We start from the raw sequence: 20,784 nt of genomic DNA, 5'->3' as shown, positions 1-20,784 counted from the left end.
TATTGTACACCATAAATGCTCAGGATGAAGAGATATTAGTACTATTAGGTCCCTAATAAAGACAACTCTTTGGGAACACTATTTAGGGTGAAGTTTTGTATTTACACATGCTGCTATGGCCTCAAGCAATTGACAATAAATGGCCCAGATAGCACTTCCCACACACACAGTCCATCTTCTTTTCATTTCACTTCCTTACAACCCCTGTCAGGCTACTTGACTGATGTATGTACTCAACATTTACCTCTGCACAATGATATTGTGACCTACACCATGAGGTCACAATATATTCTTTGCACAAGTTGGTGCAGTTTGTTTTTCAGCATATTCTTTGCAAGGAAATAAAGGATAAAACGACAGCTTTAAGGTTATAGTATATAGCAGAATGGGAACTTCATTATTTTATAACATGTAGAAATGTAGAAATATCAGCTGAGAATGTTTTCAAAAGAATACCACATCTATATTACTTTTATTAAAATAATTTTAAGGACATTTACACATAAACAGCAACTCTCAAATTAATTAATTTATTTCATTTAGTAGGTATGTGTTTAACTGAGGTTATTTATCCACGTACAGAAAATATTTGCCGTACATTTTAGATCAGGATTTTCCATTGATGGTCTTAGACATTAAGCTGTTTTTACTCCAGAGCACCTGACTCAAATAGATGATCTGCGTTAACTGGGTTTTCTTTGCTCCTCAAAGGTCTACTGATGAGCTACTATTTAAATCACCTGTGCAGGGTCATTGAATCCAAAACCTACAGAGCAGGGTGACTGACTCCGTAGGGGTGAGTTATATACCTATTTTATTTTATTAATTTTTTTAAAATTCCAAACAAAAACTTAAGCTCAGTGTTAAACTTGTTTGTTTTTTACTAGGACTGATCCTTATTATGTTTTCTTCACCCTCTGGTCATTTGAGTCTGGTAATTTTTTTTAACCTTGCCATGGCTAATGTTGCACTTTTCACAAGTTAATGAAAGAGGTTCTTCAGTCAGTCTATAGCCTTTTATTTTTAAGCTGGCTTTTATAGGAGCTTGCTTTGTTTCAGTGCTTTTTATGACCTGGAAGTTCCAAACTTTGCCTCATCCATCACCATTTACTGAAACTGTTGGTTGGCTGTCATGACCTTTTTTGATCATTCACATGCCAAACCCAGGCTGTTTGTTTCTCCTCCCACTAAGTTACCTGGTTGTAGGGGATAACGTAGGTTTTGACTCCCAGCTCTGTCAGAGTTGGTGTACTACTTTGTACAAGTGGTTGATGGCTTGTTTGTCTCTACAGGAAGGCTCTGTTACTACTAGTATTTAATCCTTTCACTTATTGGTGACAGCTGAAAAGCTGTTTTCGGATCACCCATGCTTGGCAAGCTCCACACAGATTTGTGGATCACTGTATCGCTAATCTTTTTGGCCTATTTGGACTCGATGTCCAGGTAAGGATTTTTTTTATTTATTTTAACAAATACTGTCTTTATAAAGTTAATCTTGGACTCTTTTTTTTTTTTTTTTTGTTTTGTTTGTTTTATAGAGCTGAAAATGATTTGTCTTTGGTAAAATTACCAGGGTGGAAGGACACCTCAGGTACTCGATCACCTAGTATTGTGAACACTGGAAATAAATGATGTTGTCTAGAAGGACAGAGCAGACAAACCATTAGTGTGATGCATCTTTTCTTTTTTTTAATCTCTAGATTATGTCGGCCAGTGTTTCTACAGCCAACATGGGAATCTGTCTTGTGACTGGACAAGAAGCCAAGCAGGTACTAAAGATGACATACAATATAGAGGCTGATTAATTTAATTGAAAGCAATGGTTATTTTCCTTCTTTGAGATCAAATAATGTTCAAAATTATGTGCTAATCTGAAGACTGGCTCCTTTTGAAATGGTGCATAATTACACACTTAAAAAGAAGTTTGTTCAGTTCCTGTATTGCTATCTGGTGTTTGAGCATTTCTCTAGAAATAGGTTTTACATTTTTATCTCCTTATCCAGGAGATGGTACAGTGGAAATACTGGCAAGCCATCCACTGACCATCACTGGCAAGGCTTGCTTGGAGTTCTGGCATCTGGCTTCAGGCGATACGTTGCGTGCTTTGCTGAAAAGTGGCATGAGGCAAGTGGAAATCTGGACTTCTCCTCCGCTCCCAAGAGATGCATGGAGACAAGTCTTGGTGCCCCTGAACCTCACTGAACCAGGCACTCAGGTGAAAGGCTCTATATTGGCTGTGCTGAATTGTACATTCAACAGTTGGAATTCTGTTTTGGTAACAGAGTAATTTGTCTATTAGGTCATATTTGAAGCTGTCCATCCACTGACTGCAGATCAGACTACTTTAAAACAGATTGGCGTAAGAAGTGGATCATGTAGTAAGTGCTGCTTACCCTCATAAATGTGAAGCTCTGAGCCATGACTTTTAGTTTTCTGACCATAATCTTATCCTTGCAGGAAACCAGTGTGACTCAAACACTGACCTGTGGACTGGTGACTCCACACGCTGCCTGTGCTCAGTTGGTCAGCTGTTCTGCTTTCTCTCTCATTGCCCTCAGGGCCAAATATGTGATCCTCAAAGATATGATCCCAGGAACCTTTACCCTTCTGGCATATGCACTATTCACAGCAACACGGATTGTCGCACCTTTGATGGTGCATTGTTTCGCTTCACTTCCCCCTGCACATATGTACTGGCTAAAACGTGTTCAGCATCTGAAGCTCTGCCACAATTCACAGTTGAGGTAGTGAACACGCAAACCAGCAATGCGTCGCAGCCTATCATACAGCAAATTAATGTAAACCTGGGGAATATGAGGGTATCCTTGCTAAAGAGTCAGACCCATTGGGTTGTGGTAAGTTTCCTCAAAGTAATTGTTTAAAGTGAACTGTTGTGGCATTTGGTGGGTGTCTAAATGTAGACATTTTTATCAAGTTCTTTAAATGTGATCAAATGATCACTTGTCTGTTTAACAAGCATGGAGTAGAGTAAGTTGAAGTTGTAAGTGTATCGCTGTAACTTATGTAATTCACCAGCTTGACACTGAACTTACTCAAACTGAATATGCTGTAAACCTTCATTGGAAGGCAGAGTAAAGCTTTATCATAACATGCTCAGAATATTGCTGACTCTGCATTTAACTGGTCAGAGCTCTATGAAACATGGTACGACTTCAGATTTGCAGAAATATCCAAAGCTTAAAACTCCTATGTAAAATGTGGTACAGTCTTGTTGATTTATAGATGGCATTTATTTTATTCTTCCCTTCAGGTTAATGGCATCTGGCGAGAGCTTCCACTAAACCTGAACAATAATACAATCCATATTGAAAGCAACGCTGCTGCCATAGAAGTGGGAAGCAGTTCTGGAGTATCTGTTTCCTTCGACAATACTGGGGCTCTTCAGCTCAGACTTCCATTACAATATTCTGATAGGGTTTGTGGCTTGTGTGGCAACTTCAATCAGATCCCAGGAGATGACTTGCTCAAGCCTGATGGCACAAAAGCTGAAAGCGCCACAGCTTTGGCTGAGAGTTGGCAAACTGGGGGAAATGTCTCCTCCTGTGAAGCCATTCAAGTACCACAACAGTGCAACCCACAGGATGAGGCTCATTACAGCAGTGAGAATTACTGTGGACTCCTTCGTTCTGGCTCTGGGCCCTTTGCATCCTGTCTGCCAGATGTAGGTGCAGAGAGCTATTTCCATGCTTGTTTACTTGGCTTGTGTTCTGCTCATGGTGATCAAAAAGTGCTATGTGAAGCACTGAAAGCCTATGCAGATGTCTGCCAAGAGGCTGGAATTGCCATACCCACATGGAGGAACTCTACTTTCTGCTGTAGGTCACATTGACCATTTTTAACTTTGTACCTTGTGGCTGGATCTCATGTTATGTTCTCTTTCAGCGCTAGAGTGTGGCGAGAACAGCCATTATAATTCATGTGCTGATGGCTGTCCAGAGGTGTGCTCCAGTCTAGATCAAATGGGTTTATGTGGTAGCTGTGAAGAAAGATGTGAGTGCAACCCTGGGTTCAAGCTCAGTGGGGATAAGTGTGTCCCAGCTGAGCATTGTGGGTGCTGGTATAATGGAAAACACTATGAGGTAACTGTATATAATGTATTTAGTTTCACAGTCCTGCATTTTACTTAAACTTTTTCTTTTTCTTGACAGAGTGGGGAAATGACTGTGGAAGCAGACTGTGTGCAACAGTGCCAATGCATTGGCAATGATACCATGCAATGCACTGCAATGAGATGTGCAAGTGATGAAGTTTGTAAGGAAAAAAATGGCATCAAAGGCTGCTTCCCATTCAAACCTGCCACTTGTAATGTGTATGGCGATCCACATTATGTTACCTTTGACAAACTGGCTTACAGCTTTCAAGGGGGCTGTGCTTACATTCTCACTACAACATGTGGCAAGCACAGCACAGTGCAGTTCACTGTAATTGGCTTAAACAGCCACCCTACTGGACAAAATTTTACTAGAGCTAAACTTGAAGCCGTGGTTCTTCAGCTTGATGGACTGGATCTCACCTTGAATCAGAGCGGCCAAGTTGATGTAAGTAAGCAGCTATAACAATGCAAGCCAAATTAAACAGGTGGTGGGAAGGGCATTGGTTTTAATTGTCCTCAACTATAGCAATGATTTACATAAGGGCATAAGTCTATTTCAAGTGGGTAAATTATCTTTCCCTATCTTAAACCTTTAAAGCCACCAACTTTAACAAAATGACTCACTAGTTAGGTTACTAGAATCAAATGACTATTTTTGTCTGTCACTTTTATACCTTAAATTATGTTCTGTTCAGGTCCATGGTGTCTCTGTCAGACTTCCTTACTCGACCAATGGGTCATATGGCTCAGTGTGGATCTATGTGAAGAAGGATTACACCATTCTGGAGACTACCTTTGGCTTGAAATTGTGGATAGATGGACATGGCAGGTTGTTCTTGCAAGTGGATGAACGTTACAAATATGAACTCTGTGGTCTGTGTGGCACCTACTCTGAATATCAGGAGGATGACTTCATGATGCCGGGAGGCCATATTGCCTCTGGATCATTTGAATTTGGTGACAGCTGGAGAACTCGTACTAATGAAGAGTAAGTTGGTGTAAAATGTTATCTGGAGGGCCAGTTGATGCCAGAAAATATCAGTTGTTAAATTTACCTGGGTATTCCAAGTTACTAAATGATATGTCAGGTTTGTAGTCCTTGCTGTCGTGAACATGTTGGTGGTCATACCCAAAGGGACATTAAGGAGCTCTAAAAGTAAACCAAAGTATACCTGTATGTTCTGAATCACCCAGTTGCTGGGGTAAAATTTAAGTACTGCACTAAAATAGTTTAAACAATTTCATTTTCTGTTGGTGAAAAGTAGATGTTAAACGTAAATATGGGAATTTTGATCTTGTGTAATCTACTGGATACAGATGATCACTTCAACTTGTTTTTTTTTTTTAGATGCATGGCCTATCCAAATGATCCTAGAGAATGCGACAATGATGGGACTGTGGCCAATGAGGAATGTTCCATGGTTTTTCATGGGGCTTTTGAGGCCTGTCATGAATATGTTCACCCGAGCATCTACTTTAGCAGTTGCGTATATGACTATTGTGCCACAAGTGGGGATCAGCTCACTTTTTGCGAATCCCTGAAATCTTATGCCACAGCATGCCAAGTTGAAGGAGTGGAACTCTCTAGCTGGCAAATTGGCACAATATGTGGTGAGTATTTGACCCTTTATCCAAGACTTTAATATAAAGCGCCTTGATGTAAACTGGCTAAAAGATTAATGTTTGCTCCCACCCTTTCTATCTGCTAATTTTCAGATTTCTCAACTGTAGTTCCAACAAATCCAGGCACTACGTCTTCAAACATCAATTGTAAGACATAAAATGGTACCTCTTGTCAAACTCTTATTTGGCTTGTCAAATGGCTTATTTCATTTTTTTATTATTATTTTGTAGCCTGTCCCCTTAACTGCAGCTTTGACACAAGTATATGTGGATGGGAGCAGCTCATTCAAGACAGTTTTGACTGGACAAGACTTTCTGGATCTACACCATCAAATTTCACAGGACCAAACCAGGACCACACTACAGGAGGTAGGACGTTTCTTTTTTTTTTTTTCTCCCTACTCATTTTCAATATCAATGACTAATGTGATGCTTCTAGCTGGTTTTTACATGTACCTTGAGGGAGATGATGTAACCTTTGGAGATTCTGCTCGACTGTTGAGCCCATCATGCCAGCTTGATGGCCCAATCTGCTTCCACTTCTGGTACCACATGCATGGTTCAGCCACCAGTATGATTATGAATGTCTACCAACTCCAAGGTAATAAGGCTACAAAGGTTTGGGGTATAGTGGACAACAAAGGACCTGAGTGGCAGTTGGGAAAAGCTGACCTGAAAATATCTGGTCCATTCAAGGTAAGGTTCTTTTCTTTCTTTTTTTTTTTTCTTTTTTTTCCATATACCTCAAAGAGGCTAATTCTCTTGTCTTGGAAACAACTGTGATAACTTTCTTTCAGTTAATAATTGAGGGAATTCGAGGCTCCACTGCTCAGTCAGACCTGGCTATAGATGACATTGCTATTACTTCTGGGTCATGCTTGGGTGAATACTGCCTATTAAAAATGCATACACCAATTATACCAAGTAATGTATATGAATTGGGATTTTTTTTTTTACTCCTTAGATGCCTTCCCCAATGTAACTGGAACTACAAAAGTACCCACATCACACCAAAGTATGTGCACAAGAAGTTTGCTTTAGAAGCTACTTGCCAGTTGAAAATTTAATTGCCATATCTAGCAAATTATGAAATGTAAAACTCAGACTTGAGGTTTTAGGAAGTGGAATAATTGCCTCTTAATATTCATTCCAAAATTTGTCTATAGTCTGCAACTTTGACTGTAGCTTCCTGAATGGCTTATGCACTTGGCAGCAGATGATCACTGACGCATTTGATTGGGAAAGGAACAATGGCTCCACCCCTACTGAGATGACTGGTCCCTCTAGTGACCACACTGGTGGTAATGGTTATTCTTTAACTCTGATCTCAAACTCCAGTCCTCAAAGGCTGGTCCTGCAACTTTTGGTTGTCTTTCTGCTTCAGCACACCTGGCTCCACTATTGGCTCATCAGTAGTGCTCTATCGAGCGTGACTGCATGCTAGTGAGGCAGTTTAGCCATTGAATTGGTGTGTAGGACAAGGGATGCAGCTAACTGTTGCAGGACACTGGCCCTTGATTGCAGTGTGAGTACACTGCTTTACTCTGAGAAATTGTATGAATGAATTGTATAAATTTCCTTTTGACTAGATGGCCACTACATCTATATTGAGTCTTCGAACGTGACGTATGGTGACGCAGCTCGTCTTATCAGCTCCCAGTGTGCAAACACTGGTCCTCAGTGTCTGCAGTTCTGGTACCATATGTATGGATCAGCAGACAGAATGGGCCTCAATATTTACCTACTTGAGAACAAAGTAGCTAAGGCAGTCTGGGAGAAGAGGAACAACCATGGCAATATGTGGCACTTGGCCCAGGTTGATCTGAACACAACCGTAGAGTTTCAGGTGATGTCTCAAAATGTAGAATATCTAGCTGATTCAAAATTATTGTGGACACTTGCAAATCTAACTTTACCATGTAGATTATCTTTGAGGGACAGAGGGGTTCCAATGATCAATCAGATGTGGCCATAGATGATATAACACTGCACCAAGGAAGATGTTCAGGTAAGCTTTTTTTTTCTTTTTTTTTTTTTTTTTTTTTAAAAGCACTCTCTCCTCACAAGAAAAAAAACTAGCCTTTTCTCATTCTGCAGATCTGAGTGGCATAGGTACAGTTCTTCCTGCTAAACCGGATTTTAAAACGACAACCAGCCCAGGTGTCAATTCATCCACCATGATGGCTCCAGAACCCACAAGAGGAAATGTTACAACAACCCCAAGTGTCACTTCACCTACCACAACAGGTCTGGAACCTCCAGTGAGAAACGTTACTGTGCCCCCCAGTGTCACTTCTCTTGGCACAACCGCTCTGGAAGCCTCCATGCTGAATGGCACAGCTGAGGTGCCAACTCTGAGTGCTGTGCCACAAACAATTAAACCAATGAGCAATCCTACTGCTAGACCACAGGTTCCAGCTTCAACCAACCAAGCACCCACCAATGAGACTGAACCCCAGCCTTCACCCACAGGTGGGCCACATCCTACAACTGCACAAGGCAATGTTACTGCTGGGCCCCAGGTTCCTGCTACAACCAACCAGACACCCACAAATGAGACTGAAGCCCAGCCTTCACCCACAGGTGTGCCACATCCTACAACTGCACAAGGCAATGTTACTGCTGGGCCCCAGGTTCCTGCTACAACCAACCAAGCACCCACCAATGAGACTGAACCTCAGCCTTCACCCACAGGTGTGCCACATCCTACAACTGCACAAGGCAATGTTACTGCTGGGCCCCAGGTTCCTGCTACAACCAACCAAGCACCCACCAATGAGACTGAACCCCAGCCTGTACCCACAGTTGGGCCACATCCTACAACTGCACAAGACAATGCTACTGCTGGGCCCCAGGTTCCTGCTACAACCAACCAGGCACCCACCAATGAGACTGAACACCAGCCTTCACCCACAGTTGGGCCACATCCTACAACTGCACAAGGCAATGTTACTGCTGGGCCCCAGGTTCCTGCTACAACCAACCAAGCACCCACCAATGAGACTGAACCCCAGCCTGTACCCACAGTTGGGCCACATCCTACAACTGCACAAGACAATGCTACTGCTGGGCCCCATGTTCTGGCTACAACCAACCAAGCACCCACCAATGAGACTGAACCCCAGCCTTCACCCACAGGTGGGCCACATCCTACAACTGCACAAGGCAATGTTACTGCTGGGCCCCAGGTTCCTGCTACAACCAACCAGGCACCCACCAATGAGACTGAACACCAGCCTTCACCCACAGTTGGGCCACATCCTACAACTGCACAAGACAATGCTACTGCTGGGCCCCATGTTCCGGCTACAACCAACCAAGCACCCACCAATGAGACTGAACCCCAGCCTTCACCCACAGGTGGGCCACATCCTACAACTGCACAAGGCAATGTTACTGCTGGGCCCCAGGTTCCTGCTACAACCAACCAGGCACCCACCAATGAGACTGAACACCAGCCTTCACCCACAGGTGGGCCACATCCTTCAACTGCACAAGGCAATGCCACTGTTTGGCCTAAATTCCCAGCATCTTCCCCAGAGACCAGTTTACAGCCTCCAAATTCAACTAAATCACAAACACCTCAATTTCCACCCACAAGTGAATCACAAGTACCAACATTGAGGCCGAACCTTTCCACTAATCCTACAATGAGACCCCAACAAACTGTTCCACAACCAGGAACGCCACATGTTTCAAGTAAATTACTCGCATCTTTCTATGAACAATATCTAATTGTTTATTTATGTTCAGAGTCTGACTGAAAGTTGTCAAATGTCTTTCAGCACCCTCTTGTGCAGAGAACAGTCACTACACCACTTGCATTCCTGCATGCAGCCCTACATGCAAAAGCCTGACTGGTCCACCACACTGCAGTTCAGAGATTTCTTGTGCATCAGGATGTGTATGTGATGATGGCTTTGTACAAAAAGGGAGTGTTTGTGTGCCTGTACAGAAGTGTGGATGTATTGACAGGAATGGTGAAACTCACCAGGTGAGTAACTTTAAATGTCACTAAATTTGCTTTCATAACAATGTGTATATTGCTGTAAGATTGTATGTCATTTTCTAGTTCAATGAAGTATGGTACACCAGTCACTGCAGGCAGAAATGTGAGTGTGAAGAAGATGACGGAGAGGGAAAGACTGACTGCAAAGACATAGATGGGTGTGAAGATGATGCTGTGTGCCTTCAACTTGAAACGGGCAAATATTATTGCAAGTCTACAGGTATGGCATAAAAATTCCTTAACTCTCAAAATATTGTCAATGCTACTAACTTTTTTTAATTTTTTTTGTGATGTTTACAGACTTTGGTGAATGCATCATCCAGGGAGACCCACTGTACAAAACATTTGATAAACTGAAACATGATTTTAGTGGGAGAAACTTGTATGTGCTGGTGAGAACCAAAAATTTGCCAAAGAATCTCCCAGAAATCTATATAGAAGGCACAAATGCATGCACTGATGATAGCAGCGAGGAAACGGAGAGAAGTGAAATCAGTGGAGATGATGAGGAAGAGGAGCACAAACGAATATTGCAGGACCTTAAAATTAAAGTCTACAATCACACCGTAGAACTTAAGCACAAGAGGAAAGTGTTTGTAAGTATCAAAGCTATAATAACTTGACATAGTTAGGTAGTCTACTACTAGGAAAATAATGCTGTATGGATCCATCCATTTTCTGTTCACCCTTGTCCCTAATGGGGTCGGGAGGGTTGCTGGTGCCCATCTCCAGCTACGTTCCGGGTGAGAGGCGGTGTTCATCCTGGACAGGTCGCCAGTCTGTCGCAGGGCTATGCTGTATAGATATTTTTGATACTTCTGGTTTCTCAGTTTTGTTTTTTTTTTGTTTTTGTTTTTTTTTATTTTCCCCTCCTCCTTGCAGGTGGATGGACAAAGAATTAAAGCTTCAGGTTCAGCAGCTCCTGGCGTTGAGATCCAAATGCAGTCTTCTCGTATCTACCTAAAGACAGATTTTGGTCTGTCTGTGAAGTTCAGTGGACACTGTAAAACTGGTAATGAATCCTTAATCCATTGGGTGAGCCACATCTCAATTCTGTTTACTGATGCTGACCTTTTTATTCTGTAGATATCATTCTGCCGTTCCTTTATAAAAGGAGAGTGGAAGGTTTGTGTGGAAACTTTGATGGCCGAAAGACGAATGACAAAGTGAAACCAGATGGAACCATTGCCAAGAATACACAAGAATTTGGCAAAAGCTGGAGTGTGCATAACTAAGACTACATTTTCATGTTTCATCTCTAACATTGTAAAAATCCTTGGAGATATTGTGGTACTGTGCCTTTCAGACTGGCTTTGCTATGAGTGTTCCAGTTTTCTTTGAATCAATATTTATCTGCAACTTGATCTCGTGGTCATTTGTAAAAGTTTGCAGTTCATGCTATTAAAATACTGTGATTTGAATTGATGTCATTGAGTACAAATGCAAGAAACATGATTATGTCACTACAACTAAATGTACAGTAATGTGTATTTCAAATGCAGTAAGCTGATTTCTGATATTTCAGTTTAATAAACTCATAAGAAACTGTCATTTGTCTGTTTACCATTTGCTGTTGATAATCTTACAGTAGAACTACTCCCGTAGTTTTACTGAACCTGTAGAACTGGAATGTTAGCTTACAAGTATTTTAAATGTGCCTCTCTAAGGTGTTTCGTAAACCTTCAGACTCAGTCACAGGGAAATGGCTTTGCTCCTGCTTTTCTTTTTTCTTGTCTCTGGAGAGCTATATTCTTGTAATGGTGAGTTGAGAAAAAAAAAACATTCTATTAGCTTCCGAAAACTCCTGAATTATGATTTCTTGTTACTCTTAAATCAAATTGCAGCTTGTCAGATGCTTTAAACAACTGGTGCAGGAATGGCTTGTCATGATTTTAATAGTAAATTCAGTCTTAAAACTTTAGATGAAGGTTTAGCAAAGACTAGAAAAACACTGGCTTTTTTTCCTTTTTTTTTAAAGAAAACAAATTAGCTACTATGTAGAAATACTAAAACATCTAAATGGGATTGAGCACAAAAGAATCTTACCTGAGCTGGTTAAGTTAACTTTGAAAGCTTTCCTTACAAAATACACAACAGCTCCATAGATGCACCACATGATAACATCACCAGCTACTTTCCTGATGCTTGTATTGCTTCAATAAACAACCTCTGAGGTGTTGAACACCTCAGTGGTTATGTAGCAAAGGGTTTGGTAATTTTAGTTGAAATTAGTTTGATTATTTTTTTTTTTTTTACATTTTGCTTTTGTCTTTTCTAGCTCAAACAACAGACAGAAGTACCAGTCCTTCAGGTAATTGGTGTAATTGACATTTTCCCCCACTTTGTTGGCCTTGTGAAATTTGTCCAGAAACTTTTCTGCCTATTTCTTAAACTTTTACTGGTACAATTCTGTACCTAGATATGGGGGTGGGGTGTTTTAAATCTACTTTGCAGTTCTAAGCATCACAACACATCAGGACTGTTTAGTAAGTTATTCTATTTCAGTTTAATTTGACTAACTTGTGCTTTGTCACTTTTTAGCTGAAACAGTAAGAAATGCCAATGCAACAGGTAATTGTTACAACCACATTTATTATCATTCCCTTACCACTGAAATGTAGGCTTAGGCATTTAAAATGTTTCAACTGGTACCTTGCTTAATACCTGCTTTAAATTACATTTTTTTATGTATAGCTCAACTGGTCTCACTGAATTTCCAGATCAATCCAGCTCCACCTCTTTACATTTAACGTAACCTAAGAAATAAATTATCTCTTTGAGAAGTTTTACATGGAACTTAAAGACAACAGACTTTGATTTCTTTACATTTTTATGGCAAACATAGAACACACAGAAATCCATTGCTTTATGACAGGTTATTGATAAAAAAAAATATTGCACATGAAATGAATGCAATATTCTGATAAACACCACCAAATACAAAAATAAGCAAGCCCAATTAAGTAATGGGCAAAACTTATAGGCTTAGAAATAGCACATATTCAACCGATGGTTTGGATCACTTAACAATCACAATGTTTTCTTTGCATTATTTTTAGATGAGATATTTCATCCAAGTTTTATTTTCTTTAAATTTAATTTGACTAACTTGTGATTTGCCTTTCACCAGCTGAAACAACTGTTCCAAATGTCAACGCAACAGGTAAAACAACCACTGCCTTCATTCCTACAGTGCATCAATTTTCAGTGGATTCCAACTAACTAGCTAACTGAGCTATTGGATCTTTAAGTTTTTCCTTTTTAAACTCATTTGACTTGTGCTTTGCAATTTCCAGCTGACTCAACTGTTGGATATGCCAATACAACAGGTAACAAACTGCTTTCATTCCTACAGTGCATCAATTTTCAGTGGATTCCAACTGCTAGCTAAGCTATTTGTCTTAGTTTTCTTTCTTTTAAAAATCATTTGACATGTACTTTGCAATTTTCCAGCTCAAACAACAGTTACAAATGTCATTGCAACAGGTAATTCAAACACAATCAATGTTTTCACTCCTTTAATTTACTGCTGTGCATCCATTTTCATTGCTCCCATTATGTTTGTAACCCTTACAAACCTGTTTCAGTGTCTGCCAGTCAAATTATTTTCCAATTTAAATTGAGTATTTTAAAGATAAAAAAGTAAAATGGAATCATGTTGAGTTTCATCTGAAAAAGCTGTGCTTTCTCTAGGCTGCTCAGGTCCACCAATACTGTGCTGCGCGGGTCAGAATAATGGCTGTCGTAGGGTGTCATGTTACTGTGATCAGGCCTGTGTGACTATCGGGGACTGCTGCTCTGACTTTAATTTGACCTGCATGCACTGTAAGTAAGAGTAAGCACAATAAAATATGAGAAAATACATAATTCCTGACAATGCAGCCTAAATTCAATAGTGGAGACTGATTAAATTAATTAAACACATGGTTCAAACTGGAGGAAATGAGTCTCTGTAAACATGGAAGATTTCAATAAATTAACATATTATAAGCATGATAGACAGTAATCACAGTGGATTAAAATAGTACACTAGATTAAAATAGATTTTACAATGCAGTTGGCTATAACATTTTAAATACTTTAGTCTCTAATCTCACTTTTCTTGACAGCAGTATATATTTTATCTCAAGAGGAGATTTCGAGGTAACTTTAAAAGCGGCTCAACACCAATTAACCTTTAAGGTTAAGAGAATTATTATAATTGTCAGGTCTAACACTAAAAAGTGCCATGATTTCATCATTTGAACTAAATATGAGGTGAAAATCCATGCCTTCTAGATACCATGTAATATTGTGTAAGTGGCTTTATGAAATATCAAACACTTTTTCTGTCGATTACAAAAACATACTTTGAGTGCATTAACATAAAAGTCACACAGTTATAATGTGACATTTTTCTCTACAGTCTTCAATTCAACCAATAGCAGCACTCCGTCTCCACCCCTGACTGAGTCACAAGCCTCTGAAACTTCTGCTGACTATCACACGTCAACTTCCACATTTACAGGTAAACCAATGCTTTCATTTGTTAACCATTGGTTAACCTGACAGTCAGAGACAATGTAGCCTTAACTCAAAGGCTGAGGAAACGGATAAAATGTTACTTCATGACAAAACCTAAGTTAGAATTGATTTCACCGGCTGACACGATTAGTCATGATGAATCGATTGCTGAGATAATCATCAACTAATTTAGGAATGGATTAATCATTAACTGGAGTGTACAGATCCAAAAAAAAAAAAAAACGTTATTTGCTGAAAGAACAACACCCTCAGAGCAGTAATAAAGCTAGAATTGTAAAAAAGAAAAAAGAAAAAACGACCTTTTGTATTTAAGAATCTTAATATAAAACCTTAATGATATGTTCTACCCAAAACTCAAGAGGACTATTTTCAGCTTCTCTTGTTTAAGTTAAAAATCTGAAGAACGTACCATTTTTAGCCTATTAATAGTAAGAATAATTGATTACTAAAACAATTGTTAGTTGCAGCCCTATGCTAAAGATGATGATTTAATTATCAACAATCAAATTGTTCCAGGTGTCAAAGGATTCATATTTTTATGTAAAGCTGCTTTACTTAATAGAGCTGATATTGTTTTGTTTGAATGGTAGTAAAAATGAAGTGCAGAAGACTAGAGTGAGTTTGGATAAGAAAAGTCAAAGTGCAGAATTTAGCTCATGCTATTAATTTGTTTCAGATTTCCAGTCTATGACACTTCACCAAAAAGTCTCTCTGTCAACCCGAGGTAGCATTAACAATTCTAGGATTTCTGAGGCTTTGCTTAGCGTAAGTATAAATTCCCTTTTAATTTGCATCACACATTATCAGGATCACAAAGTTATTTGCTCATAAATAACAAGTTTCTCCTTTTCCACAGTATTTGTCCCGCATCCTTCTTCAGTCGACCTGCAAAAATTGCTCTCTGAGAATCAAGCACATCGTATTCAACTAAACCCCCAGGATTAGAGCTGTATATGGAAACAAAGTGACGCAGTCATTGAAGTTGACAGAGTGGGTTGTGCAGCCAAAATGTCTTTTATTGGTACCAATCATTATTGTAATTTGTTTGGCAGATTCTAAGCTCTTTTTTTCTCTACAAAAACTGGTAAAGAATATCATTGTTCTGTAATCCCAGATAAACAATTAAATAAACTCTACAAAAAGCTGTTAAAGGAAAATGGCACTGATTCACAGTTGAGACAAGATTTTTATGTATATGGCAAAAAAATTAGGAGAGAAACTTTGTAGACGTTTGTCGGACTTTCTCCTGTGTCAAATGCTTGTACAAATACATGCACAGGTGGCTGATATTGTCAAACACAAAGGCATAAAGCATTAACATGTCTAGGCGGATCCCCACAATAATCCACTGATGCGCTAAGAAACTACATCCACACAGATTGCACTTGCCTAGAACACAATGCAGTTCAGAGGATGCGGAACTAAGACAAATCCAGGAACAAGTCTCCCCTTGTGCATTGTGACTTATTTATAAATTGCAAAAGGGTGGAGTCTGAGAATTCTAGTGATTGTGGTGCGAAGAAAGGCTGTTCATCCACATTGCTGTACAATAACCTCAGGACTGATTGTCCACAAGATTGCCTTGGATTACGTGCAGACAAAATGAGCATTTTTGTCTCACTCATCTTGTAGGAAATATATAAGTATTAAATTCTTTTATTTTAGGTGATACATTAACTTGATGAAGTTTATCACACCACTGCTCACCTGCCGGATCACCATCATATGGCACTCATCGTTAGAGCCGTTGAATTGCAGTGTGGGGCTGTCCAAGCCCAGATTTTCACTCTGGAGGCATGCTATGTTTCATTAAAGTGTTCTGAAAGTCAAACTGAAACGTAGTTCTGCAGACATGAACGCCTCCGATCAGATAAGTAGGCCTGACGTGTTTTCACTTGCAATTTTCTGGTGGACGTCATCTTTTAAGTAAGGAAATATGTCTGTTGACTTCAAACTATACAATTATTCCTATATCCTGCTGCTCTCTTTTTGCTGCTAAAGAATCCGTTTGCAGGGTGTACTCTGGAGGAAGTTTGTGACTGCATTACAGTAAAGAGAATTATTCCCTCTTGGCATTTCCCTTGAGAACTGTATTACCTGCTGCAGGATAAGGTCTTCTTGGTGTTTTTAGCTGTAGGACAAGAAGGTTACTGACCAATAGTACTGCATTAACAGTCTCTAAAGCCCGCCCATTTAAACGTCAGCAGTGTTATATTTTGACCAGCAGATGGCAGCATATCTTTGGTTTATGCAGCATGACTATAAGCAAAGGAAGAATAAACAAATTTAAGTTAACGCATTTTTATTAAGACATCCAAAATAATAATTAGTTTATGTATGTTGACTTACAAAGATAACCTATATTTAATAAAGCACTGATGTTTAATGTTTCATTTATTTACGTGAACAATTGAAAACATTGAAAAGAATTCAACATCTATTACAATTTTTGCGTTTGCCTTTTTGTGCTACATTCTCTTCAGCTGGCTGATACAACATTAGCTTTAAATCCACTTCTATATGAACAATTTGTGAACAGAGAAAGAAAAGTGTTAGCATTTGAAGTATTAGGAAATGTTTGTCCAAAAAGAGAGCTGGTTTTCCAGGGGGCATGAGCCTGTACAAACACATGCTGACCCCTGCTCCTCACAGGAGGAGGACAAGGCAAAAATTTAATTATGAAGGGCGAAGTGAAAACAGGCCCACTCAGCCTTAGGGACCGGCAGGAGCGGATAGTTCAAATTAGAGCGGCATTGTCCGCCCAGGTCCACCTTTGACCCCCCCAGGAGATTTAATTGTACAAATCGCACCAAAGATTTGTGCATCTGACAAATCTATAGCAATATCTGTGTGTCCATCTGACTGCTAATCTGAAGTATCCTCCTCTTCTCTTCTTTTCGTAACTCTTGCAATTTATGCCACAAATAAGAAGCGTGTATTCTCTCAAAAAATTCTCCCCACAACAACCCACCACTCAACTGAAGTTAATTCTGCAGAGGGAGTCTTGGGTTCGCATTTCACCAAAGCTTTGTAAAGTTGGCTCTGATGGGGTCACTTTGAGGTTGAAACGATCTGTAACTGTGCATAAACTGCAGATCAATTACAATATAATGACAAAGGAATGTCCCTCAATTGTGACTACTGCAGAGCCAATGTAGGCCTGAGATGTCATCATGTTTTGGAATAATCGACTGCAGTTTGGTTAAAAATAGCACAAAATACTATAAGAGCAATGCTTTTTGTCAGGATGATATGAAATACTTTTGAAAGCCTAATTTGGATTCCTTATTTATTTATTTTTTGGTTGAATAATGTGTCTTTATTTTACAGTGCATTGCAAAAGCGTACAGACACCTGCAGCTCCTTCTCATCTAGTGATATTACACTCACAAACAATGGGTATTATGTCAAAGTAGATTATCTGATACACATACAAAAAGTACTGCATAATTGTGAAGTGTAAGGAAAAAAGCTCTTAATTTTTTGTTTTTTCATATCTGAAAAGTGCAGCTTGCACATATATTGAATCCCTTTTATTCTAATTCTCCTACGTGCAATTAGTCTTTTGACTTCAAAGGTCAGCGTCTTAGGAAAGAGATTCCACCTGTGTGTAATTTAAACTAAATAGAAATTCAAAAAAAAAAAAAAAAAACATAACTTTTGGCTTACATGCAAAATGTCATATGTGGTGGAAACTAAAATGTGTGCATTACCCTGAACAGAACAGCCCGTAGGGGGAAACTAGTCAGAATGAATGGAGTTCTTCATGGTGGTGAATGCAGGGAAATCTTTGAAGAGGCTGCAAAAGACTTGAGATCATTACAGAAGTTTAGGTTTCAGCAGGACAGATCTACACATACTGCCAGAGCTGCAAATAAGAATAACAACATTTCAATCTCTGCACACAATAGACTCGCAGTTGTAATTGTAGGGAATGGTGGTTCTGTATTGAATCGATGGCTGAACATTTATATTCTCCACAGTTTTAAGATCTTTATGTAAATTAAAATGAAGAGTTATGCATCATTTATGTTCCCCTTTACTGTTATGTGCTGATTTATTTGGTCTTTTATGCAAACTGCCAATAAAATAAATAGAAATTTCAGGTTGTTATGCAATTAAATGTTAAAGTTTAGGAGGGTTCAACACTTTAGGAATGTACTGTATATGTTCAGAAAAAAGTTATAAAGCAAGTTTACACTTTTTACATTTTCTAATTCTTTGAAACACACATACACACACACACACACGCACGCACGCACGCACGCATTCAGGGAGAGAGTTTGTAATTCCTTGTTCCCTGCAGTGTGTGCACATTGTGGGCCCCGGTGTTATTGATCCTGATTGGGTCTCACAGGAGGAGATTCCGGCCCGCCATTGACCCACACTTTTGCATGTTTCCATTATTCTCTCAGATGATCAGAGGCGCGTAAGTCTCCCCTCATGTCTGCCGAATGGCCGTACTTGCGTGAGTTTTCTGATTGTCAGTTGGCGAAAGGAGGGGAGGAAAGGGGAAAATGAAGTTACTGAGAGTTTCGCAAAATCACTAGCAGGTCTTGCCTGACGTTTTTCTGGCTTGGTGACTGTCAAAACATTCCCCATATGCACCCATACCCCTCCTCCGCTTTTCTTCAGAAAGCCTGTGGCTCACAGGCTGCTCTCCTCTTCAAAGTAAAACTTCTCAGCCATGTGGCCTGCGTTGAATGTTTGTGTTGACGGTCGCCTAGTTCCTATAAACTCTTCATAGGGATCTTTTTCCTCTTCTTCATTACCTATGAAGCACTTAAAAAGTGTCATGGCGAGGAAGGAGTAAAAGAGCATTACAAAAAGTATATAGAAGTAAGCATTGTCGTAAGTCTCCCTGGAAGTGGAGAACGCTGGATTAGTGTGAGAAAGAGGACTCACGGTGGTGTTGGAAAAAGTTCTGTTCATTTCCACATCGTAGTCGGCGAGGCTCGTGTCCTCCAGAATTTGCTTGCATCGGCTAAAGAGAGAAAGAAAGTGGGTCCGGTTTGTGCTCTTCATGTTTAAATTTAAAAAAAAGAATTAACTAGAAGTCAAATGAAACTGAAAAAATGTGCAGGGAAATGAACGTGAACAACTGAAAATGGGCAGCAAATGGTACGGGTGCACAGGAGGGAGGCACACACCACTTTAGGAAAGGCATGCTGTGAGCCACCCACTCTTTAAGTGGTTTGATAAGGTGGCATTTCTCAGATAAAGCTCCCCTTTTTCCTGCCTTGTTGCATGCACAATATGGCTGAAGCGCACACAGAAAAATATTTTGTTTGGTAAGACAAAAACTAAAACTAGTCAATTTCCTCTCATCAAATCTCCTGACTGTAAATATCTTTGCCTTAATATTTCTAACTGAAATCTTTATAATTTTTTAACCCATCGTCTTTGTCCTTCTTCCTTTCACTTTTAATTTGGGGGTTGGAAGCTGCAGAGACGCTTGGATTGTTGTCAGCTCCGGTCAAGTAGTCTACTCATTTCAAAGAGTGTTGGGGTCAGAGGTTAAGTTGTCTCCAGTGTGTAGCTGCTTGACTGACACTTTGTTCCAAAGCAACCCCTTTGGCTTTTTGCTTTTACTCCTACAAGTTCAGAGCAGTTGTAAAAGAAAAAGAAAATCTTTCTCAGAGTTCTAAAAAATATTGTGAAGTTTAATATCACTTTGATCTCATCTTGGTCAACAGGCAAACTGGTCTTACACAAATGCAGTCAAAGAAGCTGAAATGCAAAAAAAAAAAAAAAAAAACTAACCAAACAAACAAAAAAAAACACATAACAAACACAAATATTTAAACACATATTTATGTTTGTTTTAGGGCTGTATAATAAATGACACCGACAGCTGCACATCTGATTCCTGAAACTCAGAGGGAAAGCGAGAGAAAAAACAACGGGGAATGATAAAAATGCGCTTGCGATTTGTTTAACCTTCTGGGGACTCTGCCCACTGGGTGAGCAGTGTTTTTCATCTCTGTTTGGCGGTTGGAGCCCAAAGCCGTCTGAGCTCTGTGCAGCCATGTCAGTGACTGATGTCCCAGTGTGTCTGAGGGCTGTCGACCTTATATAATTTACAGCCGCTCTGCTTTAGTCATTACTGGGTGTGAAGGAGCCACCAGGGAGCGGGAATTTGTTCGAAAGGAGTGTTTATGAAAGAGGATATATTTATGATTTAGTGCTGGAGAGTGTGAGTGAGACAGAAAATCACAAGACCAAAGTACCTCCAAGATACATGGAACCATTCTTACAAAATACGACGGGAAATCCAACAGGGATCCTTCTGAGTCTAGCTGTTGTTGTTTTTTCTTTTATTTAGCTTGTCTTGTCTAATTTAATTAACAGATGATACAATTCTTAAAATTGCATGTGGCTAACCAGAGGCAAATTTGGGCTAAAATAAAACAAATTCTAGACATTTTACAACGAAAACTATAAGTGTATAATATATCTTAAAGCTGTTAAATTATTGTTTGGCAATTTTTATTTGCTGTAATGCCAACACTTA

General features: G+C 39.6%; 2 protein-coding genes across 4 annotated transcripts; both read left to right on the top strand.

Annotated features, from left to right (window-relative positions):
* The first annotated feature begins 703 nt into the window (after positions 1-703).
* LOC122841320 (zonadhesin-like) lies at positions 704-11,297 on the top strand. Of its 2 annotated transcripts, none has more exons than XM_044134558.1 (26): positions 704-796; positions 1,293-1,443; positions 1,539-1,591; positions 1,701-1,769; positions 2,007-2,215; positions 2,300-2,378; positions 2,458-2,855; positions 3,272-3,836; positions 3,904-4,100; positions 4,170-4,559; positions 4,810-5,102; positions 5,463-5,725; positions 5,831-5,884; positions 5,969-6,106; positions 6,177-6,433; positions 6,535-6,619; positions 6,702-6,752; positions 6,904-7,038; positions 7,327-7,583; positions 7,661-7,745; positions 7,835-9,436; positions 9,523-9,731; positions 9,810-9,966; positions 10,047-10,342; positions 10,629-10,758; positions 10,833-11,297. In XM_044134558.1, exons 2-26 carry the CDS (start codon positions 1,367-1,369, stop codon positions 10,979-10,981), a joined length of 6,198 nt encoding a protein of 2,065 aa, XP_043990493.1. In that variant the 5' UTR covers positions 704-796; positions 1,293-1,366; the 3' UTR covers positions 10,982-11,297. The 2 variants fall into 2 exon arrangements, with proteins under 2 accessions (XP_043990493.1, XP_043990492.1); XM_044134557.1 differs by having other exon boundaries at positions 2,004-2,215.
* Positions 11,298-11,380: 83 nt separating this feature from the next.
* On the top strand, positions 11,381-19,182 carry LOC122841321. 2 transcript variants are annotated; one of them, XM_044134559.1, is made up of 10 exons: positions 11,381-11,506; positions 12,025-12,057; positions 12,288-12,317; positions 12,877-12,909; positions 13,043-13,075; positions 13,200-13,232; positions 13,440-13,571; positions 14,152-14,253; positions 14,947-15,035; positions 15,127-19,182. In XM_044134559.1, the coding sequence occupies exons 1-10, from the start codon at positions 11,449-11,451 to the stop codon at positions 15,199-15,201; spliced, it is 618 nt and encodes a 205-aa protein (XP_043990494.1). In that variant the 5' UTR covers positions 11,381-11,448; the 3' UTR covers positions 15,202-19,182. The 2 variants fall into 2 exon arrangements, with proteins under 2 accessions (XP_043990494.1, XP_043990495.1); XM_044134560.1 differs by lacking the exon at positions 13,440-13,571 and having other exon boundaries at positions 15,127-17,742.
* Positions 19,183-20,784: the final 1,602 nt, after the last annotated feature.

The sequence above is a fragment of the Gambusia affinis genome, linkage group LG12 (assembly GCF_019740435.1).
Source record: "Gambusia affinis linkage group LG12, SWU_Gaff_1.0, whole genome shotgun sequence".
In the NCBI taxonomy this organism is placed as follows: domain Eukaryota; kingdom Metazoa; phylum Chordata; class Actinopteri; order Cyprinodontiformes; family Poeciliidae; genus Gambusia; species Gambusia affinis.
This window is presented reverse-complemented; position numbering and strand designations above follow the sequence as displayed.

Bases quoted from the DNA above. Each gene is read 5' to 3' on its own strand.
- LOC122841320 (XM_044134557.1), top strand. From the start codon at position 1,367: ATGCTTGGCAAGCTCCACACAGATTTGTGGATCACTGTATCGCTAATC. The intron at 2,856-3,271 runs GTAAGTTTCCTC...TCTTCCCTTCAG, and splicing joins GTCAGACCCATTGGGTTGTG to GTTAATGGCATCTGGCGAGA. The intron at 10,343-10,628 runs GTAAGTATCAAA...TCCTCCTTGCAG, and splicing joins AGCACAAGAGGAAAGTGTTT to GTGGATGGACAAAGAATTAA.
- LOC122841321 (XM_044134559.1), top strand. From the start codon at position 11,449: ATGGCTTTGCTCCTGCTTTTCTTTTTTCTTGTCTCTGGAGAGCTATAT. The intron at 13,076-13,199 runs GTAACAAACTGC...GCAATTTTCCAG, and splicing joins TGGATATGCCAATACAACAG to CTCAAACAACAGTTACAAAT. The intron at 14,254-14,946 runs GTAAACCAATGC...AATTTGTTTCAG, and splicing joins GTCAACTTCCACATTTACAG to ATTTCCAGTCTATGACACTT.